Source organism: Arachis stenosperma, chromosome 3 (assembly GCF_014773155.1).
Source record: "Arachis stenosperma cultivar V10309 chromosome 3, arast.V10309.gnm1.PFL2, whole genome shotgun sequence".
Classification (NCBI taxonomy): Eukaryota; Viridiplantae; Streptophyta; class Magnoliopsida; order Fabales; family Fabaceae; genus Arachis; species Arachis stenosperma.
Genome location: NC_080379.1, coordinates 169,023,410 through 169,037,440, shown reverse-complemented (window position 1 = coordinate 169,037,440; position 14,031 = coordinate 169,023,410). Strand labels below are relative to the sequence as shown.

At 36.6% G+C, this 14,031-nt stretch overlaps 4 protein-coding genes across 5 annotated transcripts; 2 read left to right on the top strand and 2 right to left on the bottom strand.

Annotated features, from left to right (window-relative positions):
- The first annotated feature begins 133 nt into the window (after nt 1–133).
- On the top strand, nt 134–5,438 carry LOC130970258 (IAA-alanine resistance protein 1). Of its 2 annotated transcripts, none has more exons than XM_057896277.1 (11): nt 134–665; nt 867–929; nt 1,055–1,104; nt 1,419–1,470; nt 2,279–2,395; nt 2,508–2,752; nt 3,277–3,429; nt 3,514–3,621; nt 4,211–4,312; nt 4,772–4,816; nt 4,898–5,438. In XM_057896277.1, exons 1-11 carry the CDS (start codon nt 365–367, stop codon nt 5,051–5,053), a joined length of 1,392 nt encoding a protein of 463 aa, XP_057752260.1. In that variant the 5' UTR covers nt 134–364; the 3' UTR covers nt 5,054–5,438. The 2 variants fall into 2 exon arrangements, with proteins under 2 accessions (XP_057752260.1, XP_057752259.1); XM_057896276.1 differs by having other exon boundaries at nt 137–665; nt 846–929.
- Nucleotides 5,439–5,644: 206 nt separating this feature from the next.
- LOC130970259 (uncharacterized) lies at nt 5,645–7,057 on the bottom strand. Its single transcript, XM_057896279.1, has 3 exons — nt 6,942–7,057; nt 6,653–6,865; nt 5,645–6,128 (listed from the first exon to the last, which is right to left on the bottom strand). Exons 1-3 carry the CDS (start codon nt 6,972–6,974, stop codon nt 5,862–5,864), a joined length of 513 nt encoding a protein of 170 aa, XP_057752262.1. The 5' UTR covers nt 6,975–7,057; the 3' UTR covers nt 5,645–5,861.
- Nucleotides 7,058–8,158: 1,101 nt separating this feature from the next.
- Nucleotides 8,159–9,727, top strand: LOC130970022 (putative clathrin assembly protein At1g25240). The gene has a single exon (XM_057895962.1). The coding sequence runs from the start codon at nt 8,445–8,447 to the stop codon at nt 9,564–9,566; it is 1,122 nt and encodes a 373-aa protein (XP_057751945.1). The 5' UTR covers nt 8,159–8,444; the 3' UTR covers nt 9,567–9,727.
- A 1,676-nt stretch (nt 9,728–11,403) lies between these two features.
- LOC130970551 (protein BASIC PENTACYSTEINE2-like) lies at nt 11,404–13,474 on the bottom strand. The gene is made up of 2 exons (XM_057896667.1): nt 13,248–13,474; nt 11,404–12,497 (listed from the first exon to the last, which is right to left on the bottom strand). Exon 2 carries the CDS (start codon nt 12,490–12,492, stop codon nt 11,665–11,667), a length of 828 nt encoding a protein of 275 aa, XP_057752650.1. The 5' UTR covers nt 12,493–12,497; nt 13,248–13,474; the 3' UTR covers nt 11,404–11,664.
- Nucleotides 13,475–14,031: the final 557 nt, after the last annotated feature.

Genomic DNA, 14,031 nt, shown 5'->3' with positions numbered 1-14,031 from the left:
AAAGAATATTTTAATATCTTTGTGTAGTCTAAAATTTTGTTTGAAGAATGAAAAATAAATAATAACCTAACACATTCATTGATTAAGTTTTGAGAATGATAATGAATATGATTATTGGAGTCCAAAATTGACTATTAGTCGTACGGCTGCACCGCACTCACTCAACTCGAGTTCAAGTAGACTGGATATATTAAATTTGAGTGAGAAAATGAAAAATTGAAAATAATGAAGGTATAAGTTATGTTAGGTGAAAAATGGATGTAATAACGTTCGGGATCATAGTGGGAATAATCGTGCTGTTTCTAATAATCGTTTGCTACATCACCATAGAAGGCACCTGCAAATCACGCTCCTAATCCTTCTCATGGCATTGCTTCACTCATTACTCTTTGCGGCTCTCACTCTTCTCTCTTCTTTGGATCTGGTTACTGCGCATCAGCATCACCCTCACTCCCATTCTTCCGCCTCCTTCTGTACCCATGGCCATGACCATGACCATGCTCATCATAACCAGAAGCTTCCCGAGGAGTTGGCGGAGGAGGAAGATATGAAGCTTTATGGCTTTGGGTATCCTCATGACCATGGCCATGATCATGGCGGTCATCATCATCATCATGGGCATCTGCACCACCACCATATTGAGGTCACAGAGCTATCTGGTTTAGGTACTCCATCTGTTTGTGAATATGCCCAGTTGACCATTCTATGTCTTAATCTATCGCTTTTTCTGTTTTTATGTTTTATCTGCTGCAAATTCAGCTCTTTTCTGTTGATTCACACATTCAATTCAACTCTTCTGTAACTGGCTCTTCTCTTTTCTTCTTTATTTGTAATTTTGATGTTAGGCCTTTGGTTGAATGCGCTAGGCTGTTCATTTCTCGTGAGCATGGCTTCCCTTGTCTGCCTCATTATCCTCCCTTTAATCTTTGGTAAGTAATTTATCTCTCATTCTATATTGTGGATCATACAATCCAAATTGATCTTTTCAAACATCATAAAGGGACTATTTACGTTGCGCAAAACTGAACTTTTCTGGGTTACTCTCCTGTTTCAGTGCAAGGGAAACCATCCAAGGCCGTTGTTGATTCTTTGGCTTTATTCGGGGTTAGGTTTCTTCGACCTCCTTTATTTGCCTTCGGCACCTTGAATGCTTCTTTTGATTGCTTTTCATTCACACTGTTTATTTCATCTGTTATTTTCCGTAAAAGTATTTATGAAGTTCAAACCATGTCCTGTAATTCATTACTCACTTTACATGGACAATCTAGTTTTGAATTTGATATAAGCTAGACCAGATTGACAAAGAAAGTTACTAAGTAATTATCTATCACCAACATAGTAATATCTTCCTTTTTCTTTTTTTTTTTCTTTGATTCACATTTCTTTCCCTTTGTTCTCATTGATCATGCCTATTGCAGGCGGGAGCTATGTTGGGGGATGCCTTTCTTCACCAGTTACCGCACGCATTTGGTATGAAATGCTACACAACCTGTCTTCAATATAGCTGATGCCTGAATTTTCACAAAATAAGTTTACTCATTAGGCAAATTCACTGCTCCTTTGAAAATACATTCTTAAAAACTCCATTCAGCACCCCCACCCTCCAATTGAAAATTTAGAAGAAAAAGGAGGAAAATGCTTGAAATAAATTTTTGCTTTCACTATGAATGTGTCTCTTAACTTCATTTAATTTTGGTGCTTAAGCAATATTTTAATGCTTTTATGTGTGTTTAAATCTTATAATTGCTAGTATTCCATTATCTGATATCATTGGGGGAACTTATGTTTCTCTCTCTAGCATATGTGGTGTGTATATCTCTTTCTTCCTTTATTATTATTATTTTTTTGAACTGGTGCTGACCCTACAGCATTGATAGTTTCCAAGTTTGGTTAATAATGTTATGAAAGTGTAAAAATTCTGAAGCTTGTTAATCAATCCTTGAATGAAACATGTATGAAGTGTTTAGTATGGGAAGACAGAGGGATTAAAAAGCAGGGTAGGGGCAAATGCAACATGCATGGCTTGGAAAAAGGGTATAGGTTATAAGTTTTCTGTGCACTGCAATCTAGAAGCCACTTTCCATCTCTGATTTGGTTGAGACTGGGCAGCATTGCTGTGTTGTTGACAGAGAACATTTCCTCTTTTTCCTTCTTTTCCTATTTTTGTATGGAGGATAGCTCCTCCTTTTCCTAGTTTCACTGTGTCTCTCTTTTTTTCTTTTTTCTAATTATATTTCTCTTCCTTTTTCGTACCTAATATGATTCTCTTTTACTGTAGGTGGTGAACACTCCCATTCTCATGGGGATCATGATCATGATGATAGTTCTAGCCATGGCCATGGACATGGACATGCACATTCTATAGCTGATCTTTCTACAGGAATGTCCATCCTAGGTTGGTAATGATATGTTTGATCTTTCCACCTTGCAAAGATATGTAGCATATTTGGCTTCCTTTTCTTATGGTACATCACATATTTTTTCTTATATGTTTGCAATTCTTGCAGCTGGAATTGCACTCTTTCTTCTTGTGGAGAAAGTAGTGAGGTATGTTGAAGAAAACTCTGGAGGAGCTAGTTCATGGACACATGGACACCACCACCATAATCACAACAGTAAGAAAAAGTTGAAGGATGATAGCAACTCAAATACAAAAGAAGAGAAATTTCTAGATGAAGGAAAAGATTCCAAACAGGTATCCAATGACTTGAAAGAAGATAATCCAGCTCAATCTGAATCATCACTAAGAAAGGTAAGATGATTATTTACAAATTGTTGATTCAATTTCAGAATGAGTAAGCCTGGTTTTCAAAATAAATTGTGCATACAATGATACAAAGTATACAACTAAATAGTTAACGTGGTCATACTTTTGTTATCACATCATAAGTTAATATTAGGAGCAAAAATCGAATACAAACTTTTTTATCACAATATGGTTTCTTACTATACATAATTTTCCCTTCATAAGTCAAAGTTATTAAGTGTAGAGTACATTTGATAGGTTAGAGAAGACTATACTTATATAGATAGAATGTCCCTAGTAGACAACATATGTAGTAACAATGGACTAGATTGAGATCTCTAGTAGTTTTTGGGCTGGCTTTGCATTTTAATCTTGAAAATATAGTTAAAAATTTAGTAACATTAGATAGTTGCTAATATTATTTGTAGTCCAGTGTAAAGTGAACTCTTAGACAGATTCTTTAACTTGAATGGAATATGGGAAGTGGTGAGACAAGTTTGTCGTATATATGACATATCCTTGTATTACAGAGAACTGGTGGCAAAGCAACCAAAGGCAAAGGCGACAATGTCAAGGCTAGTGCTGTAGGTAGCTCCACAACCAAATCGTCAGATGTTAAGGAACCCATTAGACAACCATCAAGTCTTGTGTTTGGCTATCTCAATCTGTTCTCTGATGGAGTTGTAAGCTATTTTTACCTTTTATTGAATATTTGAATTTAAATGAAGGCTTTCAATGTATTCATGCTGACTGTGTTAATATCGCAGCATAATTTCACCGATGGAATGGCACTAGGAAGTGCATTCTTGCTTTATGGATCTGTTGGCGGTTGGTCTAGAACTCTGTTTTTGCTTGCACATGAGCTTCCTCAAGAGGTTCAAATCCGTCCTTATTCTATATCATGCATAGTACTACGCCTATTTGCAGAACATTTTGCTACAGCATCCTGTTTATTCAGGCATGACTCAAATGGCAACAGATATTTCTTAAAGGCGCCAAACTTTTGTTTGTGTAATACATAGCATCATTTTCAATAGAGATTGAGTAACATATATGCATGCTGTTGGAACTTTGATCTATCTGGTTGCCATATCTTAAGTAGCCTTCCTCAATAGTTCGTTCTGAGAAATATAAGTTGTTCATTGGGTGGTATGATTTCCATATTGGATAAGCAAAGCTGCTGCATGCGATCACTTTTGTGACATTTTGAGTCTCAGCATGTAATTTGAAAAGAATATACATACTAGACAGTCAGAATTTTCGCCATAATGAGATAAATTTGTCCTTAGCCTTTTGATGAAAAAATGGGTTCCACCATCTCTTACGATTGAATGTTTACAGTGATTTTTGTCAAAGATTCTAATATCTTTTTTGGCTATAATATCACTTGTCATCATGTACCTTGCATTAGTATGGTCTGTTTCTGGTCAAATATCTAATGTTATTTGTTTCCCTTACAAACAGGTTGGTGATTTTGGCATTCTAATAAGATCTGGTTTCAGCATACCAAAAGCTTTGTTCTTCAACTTTCTATCAGCACTTGTAGCACTTGCAGGAACTGCATTGGTGAGTGCTGCCTTCACCAAATACAGTCTGTTGTTTAGTGGATCCAGAAATTGAAGATATAAAACGCAAACATGTAAACAAAAATAGGAATGTGAATAATGACAATCCAGTCTTCAAAAATATTTTTTGGCGGTTAAATAGAAAGACAATCAACTATTGCATGTTTTGGAAAGAGCAAACAGTTCAATCATTTTTGCTTACCAAACTAAAATGACATAATGATTGAAAAGAGGGAATATTATACTGCCTTAGATTCCTGTGTGGTAACAAGGTCATTATTATCCAAATGTTCTACCGAAACAATTGTATGTGTCACATCTACTTTCATTTCCATGTCCCCATACCCTAAACAGAGGTAGGGCATGTCATGCTCTCAGCTTTTTAGATTTACCACCATTAATGGTTGTGTGTCCAAGAGTGAACACAAAATGGAATAGTAAATCACTGTTATGGATGCAGGCTCTTCTCTGGGGGAAAGATCCTGGACAGTCATCTCTGATTGAGGTGAGGGATTGTCCATAATAAATCTATTGGTTGATTCTAAAGTTGATTTTGGCAATGACATATCTGTCTACCTTTTGATAGGGATTTACAGCAGGTGGATTTATATATATTGCAATAGCTGGTGTGCTTGCAGAAATGAATAACAATGGGAAAACAACATTGAGAAGTACAGCAGTCCAAATTATCTCGCTGGCAATGGGAATGGCTGTTGCCCTTGTTATTTCCCTTGTAGAATGAATGAGGAATTTAAATTATCATTTATTCTTGATGTGCCAATTATTTTCAGAAAAGGTATATGCAAAACTGTGTCTAGAAATGATTTTCATTATTCTCTGCTAAAATGGTGGACCCGGAAAAGCTTGTAGGAGGAACTGGAAGAAAATGATAGATCAAACAGAATGGTCAGGGCTTATGCTTGAAATGATTCCTTTCTCCCCAGCTGAGTGAAGCCTTGTATAGTAGAGATGCTCCTTTAATGATACTAGCCGTAGCACAAGCTCTTTGTCTTTGTCAGATTATGTTAGCTTGTAACATTCTTCTTTTTCTTTCTTTTGAGCTGTATAGCAGTCAAAATGCTTTCCTCTTTCTTATACACGTGAGTTAAAACGTTGGGTTTGTCTTATTTATATTTCTTTTTATATCTTTTATTAGTTGATTTCCTTCCTATTAAAATTGAACTGAACCTGGCTGTGACCTCGTGGTCCATCACTATTTCGGCAAACTTTTTGGATGCAGATTTAGATTTTGGAATATCGCTTAGAGCATTTATACTAACATTCAATCACCAGGTGCCAAGCAATGGAAAAATTTTAAGCTCATAAAATATTGATTTAGTCTTTATAATTGACATAAGGTATAATAATGTCTGGATTTAATGAAACACGAGATATATAATGAGTAGTATGCGGTAACTCTGCTTCTCCTCTTGTTCTATTTGATTGAAGATGTGCTAAACCAACATGAAATCAAAATGCATTATGATTACATAGAATGTTGTGATGGAACTTCCTCTTTCTATCTTCCCTTAAAATTTATAAAAAAAAAATTAAGGCTCAAATTTGTCCAACTGCTGAAGCATTTCAAAGATGGCAATATTCTGGTGTGAGGGGAGGGGAGGAGGCGTTGGCATTCTGATTAATGGAGTCATTACAAGGTCTCCTCCATGTGTGAGGGTGTGGTGCCTCTTTCGGACTCCTCGAGCACGAGGCTCTGTATCCATGGTAGCCACTCTTCCTCCTTCCACTGTGGCTTCAGATATCTCTACTCTCTTCCTTAAGCTTTCTGCATGTCTTTTATCATGCACGCCACCATCCTGCCAAAGCCATTTATAACATCCACAACATATTTTGTGAATTAAGTTATAATAAATATTTACCTTTAGAAGTAGTCCATAAGACAATAGAAAAGAGTAGCTTGATAAACAGCAAGATCACTAGATGATGAGCAATATATTATATATGACTGTAGCAGAATTTGTCTTGAGGCAATATGAATAGTCATGTCCATTTCATATACAGTATTCTATGTTCTATATGAATTTACAGTACCATAAAAATACAAAATTCACCCACCACACCAAACACCAATAATTGATTGAGGAGAGAGAGAGAGAGAGAAATATAGAGGGTGTAAGTCCAAAAACATGATTGGATCTCTACATTGCTCAAGATATGATGTGTTGAGTGAAATGGTACTGCAAAACTGGCAGAACCATATACAAGTTAAATTCATAGTCCTCCTTGGTGAAAGAGAACATTATACTTAATTTGTTGTTCATGCAAACGCCATATATAACATAAGAAAACATGTAATGCAGATAATGAATACGTTGCTTACGTTGTTATTGATAACGGATGACTCGGGCATTGGGCATTTGACTGGACGATCTTCATCTGTAGGCTCCATGGGGTGTTCCACTGGAAAGAAATCTGTGTTGTTCTCATTATTACTATGCTGATGATGATGATGCACTTCCATTATGAAGGCCCTTCCTTGACCTTGCTGAGTTATTGCACTGCTCCCACCATTCTCATCTCCCTCCTTTTCATCCTGACAATAATGCAATAAACAACAAATTAAAGCTTCTTACTCTCATGCAGCTACTTATATAGTAAGAGGGACTTACAAGAATGAAATGATCCGCGCATGAAAATCCCATGAACCTGTAAGTTCATGCCAGAAGCACTGCTCTCACTTTAATTTAGTGTTGTGTATGTGTAGAGAGAGAAAAAAGAAAGAGGAAAAGAGAGGGGACAGTCAGCAGCATAAAAAGGAGTAGAGAGAGAGAGTAGTGACGCACAGTGCAAATTAAAGCACAATAGAATGGTATTTCACCCAAGTTATGAATATTTTAACCACAAAAGGGTTCAAATACGATTTCGCGCTTTTCCTTTTATTATTGGCTTTCTTAGCTTCTTCTGCTTTGCTTTGTTGAAAATGTAAGCATCAATCTCTTTCTAGAGAGAGGGGGGGATTTTGTGCTTGCTTGCTGCTACACCCAACACACAAGACATTCCATCATCGTAAAGAGCCGAAAGCAACAAACATAGCGTCATTCTTGCTATCACTTTAGTCTTCATTCTCACTTTTGAATGCCCCCTACTATACTACGTTTATATCGATGCATATATAACATGCTTTTTGTAGGATCGGAATGGGATTGGTATCATTTCTTCTAGTTTCAATGTTATTGCCATTTGCAACTCTCATTCTCAGATATCGAGGACGACAAAGGTGCACTTGGTGGGGAAAGCCTACATCATTTGCATTCGCCTTCGCTACTAACTTTACAACTCTGCTTTATGTTCTATATTGCTTAATTTTAGGTTATATATACTAATTAAATTGCAAATCAACAAATCAGACATTACTGAATAACATATGTTGGAAAATGGGACAGTAGTAGACCCAAAAAGCAAAGTTGGCACCACAGTCCACTAACTATATGAATAGGAGGCTTGTTACAACTTAATTCTGAATTTATAGCCCAAAATTAAGTGTTAGCAATATTAAATACCACATACATATATGTTCTGTTTTCATTTTTCAAACTGCCGAAAATAGTACCAATTATTGATGAATGATTTTCCATGCATCCAAATATTGCCTTTTAAAGGGCGACAGAGGCAAGCAATTCAGCAAGAGGCCAATTTCTATTAGTGATTAAATTAATCTATATTTAGTTGTTAATTATGATAGCAACAAACTCACTCCATAAAACGACAACTCATCACATTAACAAAAGAAAGAAAGAAATAACCAAAGCGTGTTTCTGGCTGACACATCATTACAAGCTGCAAACTACCAAATTCCACCACATGAAACTCCAAAATACACGTTTATTACAACCATCGTGAATGGCACAAACCCACTTCCAACAAAACATTCTAGACAACAGCAAGAACAAGAACAAGGAGGAAGAACAACCTTTCTTCTTCTTCGTTGTTGTTGTTGTTGTTGTTGTTTGCTTGTTGCCGCCAATATTCACGTGCCCAAACGGTAATTTCAAAACCAATTATAAACATACGCTAACCGTAATAACGGAACATTCAAGGAAGAAAAAACCTTAACAAATAAAAAGAGAAAGGAAGAAGCAATCACGAAGAGGAGGAGGGAAAAGAAAAAAAAAATGAGGCTATGGCAAAAGGCAACGGGGGCTATCAAAGATAGGAAAAGTATATGGACCGCTAAATTGATGCATAACGGTCCATATCAAAATCCTATCTTTGAAGCGGTGGTCATCAAGGCTACAAGCCATGATGAGCACTGCATCGATTGCAAGAACGTCCAGAGAGTATTTCAATGGCTCCGAACGTCCCCGTTGCACCTGAAGCCCCTGCTCTTCGCCTTGTCTTTTCGAATGGAGAAGACGAAGAACTGGGTGGTTGCCATCAAGGGCCTCATGCTCATGCATGGCGTCTTCTGCACCAACATTGCTGCGGTGCAGAAGATGGGAAGGTTACCCTTCGATTTCTCAAACTTCTCCGATGGATACCTGCGCCCTTCAAAAGCTTGGGGATTCAACTCCTTCGTGCGTGCCTATTTCAATTACTTGGACCAAAGGTCAGCGTTCGTTTCCTCGGAATTCAAGAGGGTGAGCATGAAGAACAACAAGAAGGATGGTCTTGAGGTTGAGGAGACGTTGATGGAGGAGCTTAAAATGTTGCAGAATTTTCAGGCGCTGATTGACTCGCTCCTTCACATAAAGCCTCGGAACGAGAGCATGAAGCAGAATGCACTGATCCTTGAAGCCATGGATTGCGTGATAGTTGAGATATTCGACGTTTACAGCAAGTTCTGTAAGAGAATGGCGAATGTGTTGATGAGAATCTACGACGTTGGTGGCCGAGAAGAGGCTGCCGTGGCTCTCAAGGTTCTTCAGAAAGCGTCGTCCCAAGGCGAGGATCTGTCTTGCTACTTCAAGTTCTGTAAGGTGATTGGTGTCCTCAACGCCTCTCAGTGCCCCAAGATTGAAAGAATCTCCGATGAAGACATTGAGGATCTTGAAAGAATCATAAGCAGCGGAGACAACATGGCCATTGTGCTGAGCGACAGTTGCATGGAGAAAGAGTTGAAGACGGTGATCACAGAGCAGTGGGAGGTGTTTGATGATGTTGATGAATATTCTTCTTCATGGCAAAACAAGAACCCTTTCTTGGATTCATCATATGACTACAGCCTCGTATGTCAACCCCATCTTCCTCTTCCTCCTCCTCCAACTCAAGTTCTTCCTGATCTAATTAGTTTCTAGAGAGGATATCATCATCATCATAACCAATTAAGCGTACCTGCTTAAAATAAATGTAATGGCTCTCCCCCCATTTTGAAATTAGACCTTATCCATTACATGTTATGAAACACGTATATCTGTTTTATCAATCTCCGATCCTCATTTGCAGAGGAATTTTTGAATCCCACCTATTCAGTTTATTAGGAGAGTTTTAAAAATCTCTATGTACAACTGTCTTTTCTTTTCTTATGATTAGATAGATATTCACCAGCATGTATGTTAACCTTGTCGTCTTCAACATTTTCCTTCACTCATGCATTCATTTTTGCATCGCATTAAAACCATGTACTACCACCATTTATTCCAAATCCAAGGTTAGAAGATAAATTAGAAGCTAAATCCCACTAACCTTGACCAGCTTTACATGTGGGTTAAGTTACTCATTTTTTAAAAGAAAGCAGAGGATCCCCAATGGAGCAAGGCTAGTGCTATCAACTTTTTTCCACTTTTGCAAGAGGTTCATTTGCTTCTTTGATTAAGATTTTTTTTTTCCCAGCAAAATTACAAAAAGCATCAGCATAAAATTTATGTCAGCTGATTATTAGATGACTGGTAAATCGTTATAAACCAACCTTTTTCAGTAAACATCAATCAACTTTTTTTAAATTATTTTGTTTATATTAAATTTTATGCTATAAATTATAAACCTAAATTTTAAATAACTAATATTGACTAAGTAAATATTAATTACTTATACTTTCTCTTACAATTATCGAAAATTATATACATCCATTGCCACCAACAACTTTTACGCTCAGGTTCCATTTGACTATTTGGGCAGTGACATTATGTATTTAGCATTTCATATCTACAATATGTAGCATCCCCGTCTCTTCCTTTTAGTATGTTATAATAAAATTCGCAAGCTATTTTTGTACGCTCTAAGAATTTATATGGCACTGATACACACATCGTTAATTAATACTAATAATACTCATACACCTCTAACAAAATTGACAAAACCAAGATGACATACAAACTACCAAGTCCAAATTTTCTTACCTTAATTTTATGCCAAGCAAGATAAAGTTGTAATACTATCGACAGGTTCCTAATTAAAGAATCCATCCATATTTTGTCAGCATTCCATTAAGAGTTGCCAATTAACAAAACATCAGAATCAGAATCAGATTCATATTAACATTAAGAAAAAATTATTTTTAGTTGATAAGCTCTTGCCAGTTCGTTGCACCAAACAAAACTGCTTAGTTATTCACAACAACAATAGTGATTAAACCTTAAACGTACCAAGGCCAAATTCCTATTTTCGACAATATCACAATCCTGTACGGCTGTACTAATAATAAGAGCCAGCAAAACATATGGAGTCGTTACATTGCATTGACAGCTAAAAATCACTGGGATTGAATCATGTCTACCTTGTACTGATTTTTTCATCTCATTCTGCTACAACACAGAGGCATGGAATATTTGGCGGATTATACACTCACTAAAGATTAAACTTTCACTTGAGATCATACATCGTAGATGTAAGATCTGAAGATCCCAAAAAGGAAAAGCATGTTGTGCTAGAACTCTAACCGAGATAAAAGAAGTCTAAATAAATGGGGTACGTCTCAAGCAGTTAAGTGAAAGTATTGCTATCACCTATCAAGATCCTATGCAACTAAAAAACTGATTGGTTAAATAAAAAAAGCACAATCAGCATATGATTAATGAACCTTTAGGACAAACTAAATATGAAACTATAATTCATTGTTAATAGTAACATATCTAAAACAAAGATCATAACATTAGTCAACAACTTGAGCAAATACAATTAAAATGTGAATGAGTATTACCCAAAAATAGTCGATCTAGTAAAAGATCATCTACATAAATGTTAATGCCATACCAACATAGCCATCCCTTGTCACATAAGAAGAAGATGGTAAAAGAACAAAAGAAATGGAATGTTCAAATTTCAGGTAGAAGTACCATACCAAGACATTCTTAGATAACTGAGAACAAATAACTCAACATCTGTGTGAAATAACTCAACACAGGTGTTATATACAAGTTAAACAGACCAGAGGTCATGGGTCTCAGAAGCACCTAACTACCTGATAGTGACAAATTTGTTGGTGCCATGTCTAGCCCAGTGATTCCTCAGGTCAATTGGGTTACCAAAATTATAGCCTTCGGCTGCTAGTTTCTCTAATACCTTCTTAAAAGCACCCTGGCTCATTTTCCGTCCAGCTATCCTTGCCCCACGTCGTTTCATGCTCATTGGCAATGGATATGTCGACACATTTGTAGTACAACAAGCAGACTGCCATCCTCCACATCCCCAGCGATAACACTGCTGCGGAGTCCCGGTACATGAACAAACTGGAATGGGTAAACTGGAAATATCCATATCAATTCCATTTATTACAAACTCAATTGTCTTCATGGGCTTCGATCTTTGGACAGGAGCATTGCTGTTATCCTTCGGCTTCCTTGGTTTCTTCGCTTTTGGAGTTGTTGAGGCAACCCTACCCTGCCGTTTCCTTGGTTGGACTCCTTCCTTTTGCACTGTTTCTTCAACTATATCAGCCTTCTCATCTCTTGATGTATCAGGTGGCTGTGTAATTTGTGTTGGGGCGGCTGAAGTTTCCGGAAGAACAGGATAATTGGGATTGGTAGGCTGCATATTGAAAAACCTATCTCGCTGGCTTATCCAACTATCCCTCACATAGTTGATTGGCATTTGTGCTTCGGAAACTACACAGTCTCGAGGGTGAAAGGTTCCATTTGTATTAACTAACATAGTTGGATCACGACCAGGCATAAATGGTTTTGTGTCACGATCTGTCATACCAGGCATGAGCTGCAGGCCAAGATGCCCTCCTTTGAAGGGTTCATAGTATCCCCAATTGGTCATGTTCAACATATCATCATCCATGACAACTACACAAAGAGGAAAGAAACAAAATGATCATGAAGTTTCAAAACTATGTCTTTTGCTTCTTTTTTCAGTGTACATCATTAAAGCCTTAGCATACCACCATTACACGGAAACATAAACTGGAAGCACTTTTCAAAGTCCATGAGCTGAACCTCAGAAAATAAATCGACACCAACAAGCACAGAGAGGGGGAAAAACAAAAGCAATGGACCCAAATAGATCTTGCCTTCTAAGTGGAACACCCACACAATTTGGTTCGACAAAATATTGAAACTCTCCGACATTATCAAAGCTAAATTACCAAATCACGCTCAGACAAATCTAGATTTAGCATTTCCGAGTGAAGAACTCGGGAACTTGCTCGATTTTGAATCACCACAAAGATGAAAACTCACGATCTGAAGGTCCCTGTGGTCCCTACATTTTCCCGAGAACAAAACAGAACACACACAAAAGCATAGCATCTGGCGCAGATCCCCAATTCCCATTTGAGCTAACCAACAATCAGAACTAGGGTTCCAAAATTGTGAGAACTTGAATAGGAGATCTAGCTTATAACGGCAAAGAAAATCCAAAATACTAAAAAGGAAAATTCATATAACAGAATATTTATAAGGATGCAAAAAGGAATGAGAGGGTTCGACGGTTGATGAAGGACCCCATCTATCTATTCAAATTTTAAAGGAGAGAGAGAGAGAGAGAGAGAGAGAGAGAGAGAGAGAGAGAGAAGAGAGAGGAGAGAGAAAACTTACTTGGTGGGTGCAAACGGCTCTTTAGGGTTTGGCCCTTGCTGGAGAGAGAAAGATGAGAGAGACAGAAATCTGAAAGAGAGAGAAAGAGAAAGAGAAAGAGAAAGAGAAGAAAGAGAGAGGAGAGAGAGAGAGTGCGAAGAGAGGAAAGAGAATCACCAAACTAAAACAATCTGAACGTGAACGAGAAAGAGAGAGAGAGAAATCGGATCTAAAAAATAGGGTTCCCGATGGCCACTATATTATGTTAAATTTAATTTATAATAAATATAAATATAGAATAATATTATATGTAAGGTGAAGTCGACTTCCGTAAAGTTGATAATTCAGAACTGTTAGATTAAAATTTAGTCAAATCAATTAAATCATCTAACGGCTCTCAAATATCAACTTCACATAAAGTTAACTACACCCACCTATATGTAATTTTTTTATACAATTTTTTATTTATTTTTTATTTTTAGTATTAAAAATAAGTAATAAATTTTTCATATCATTAAAATAATGTACAAAACTAGTGTTCACAAAAATAATATAAATATTATTTTCTTAATTTTTATACACATAAAAAGTTTAAATAAAACTTTGTTATACACACTATATCTCTATGTATCTTTTTAATTTAAATGCTATTAATATTTGCTGAGATCCTTTTACTAAATATAACACAATTTATAGCATACCTAATTTTCTATATCTAATATAAGATCTAATTTCAAAAAGTTTTTTTATATAAAGCGGAAAATGTTTCATTTTATATTCTTCTTGAAAACTACAAGCTAAGCTC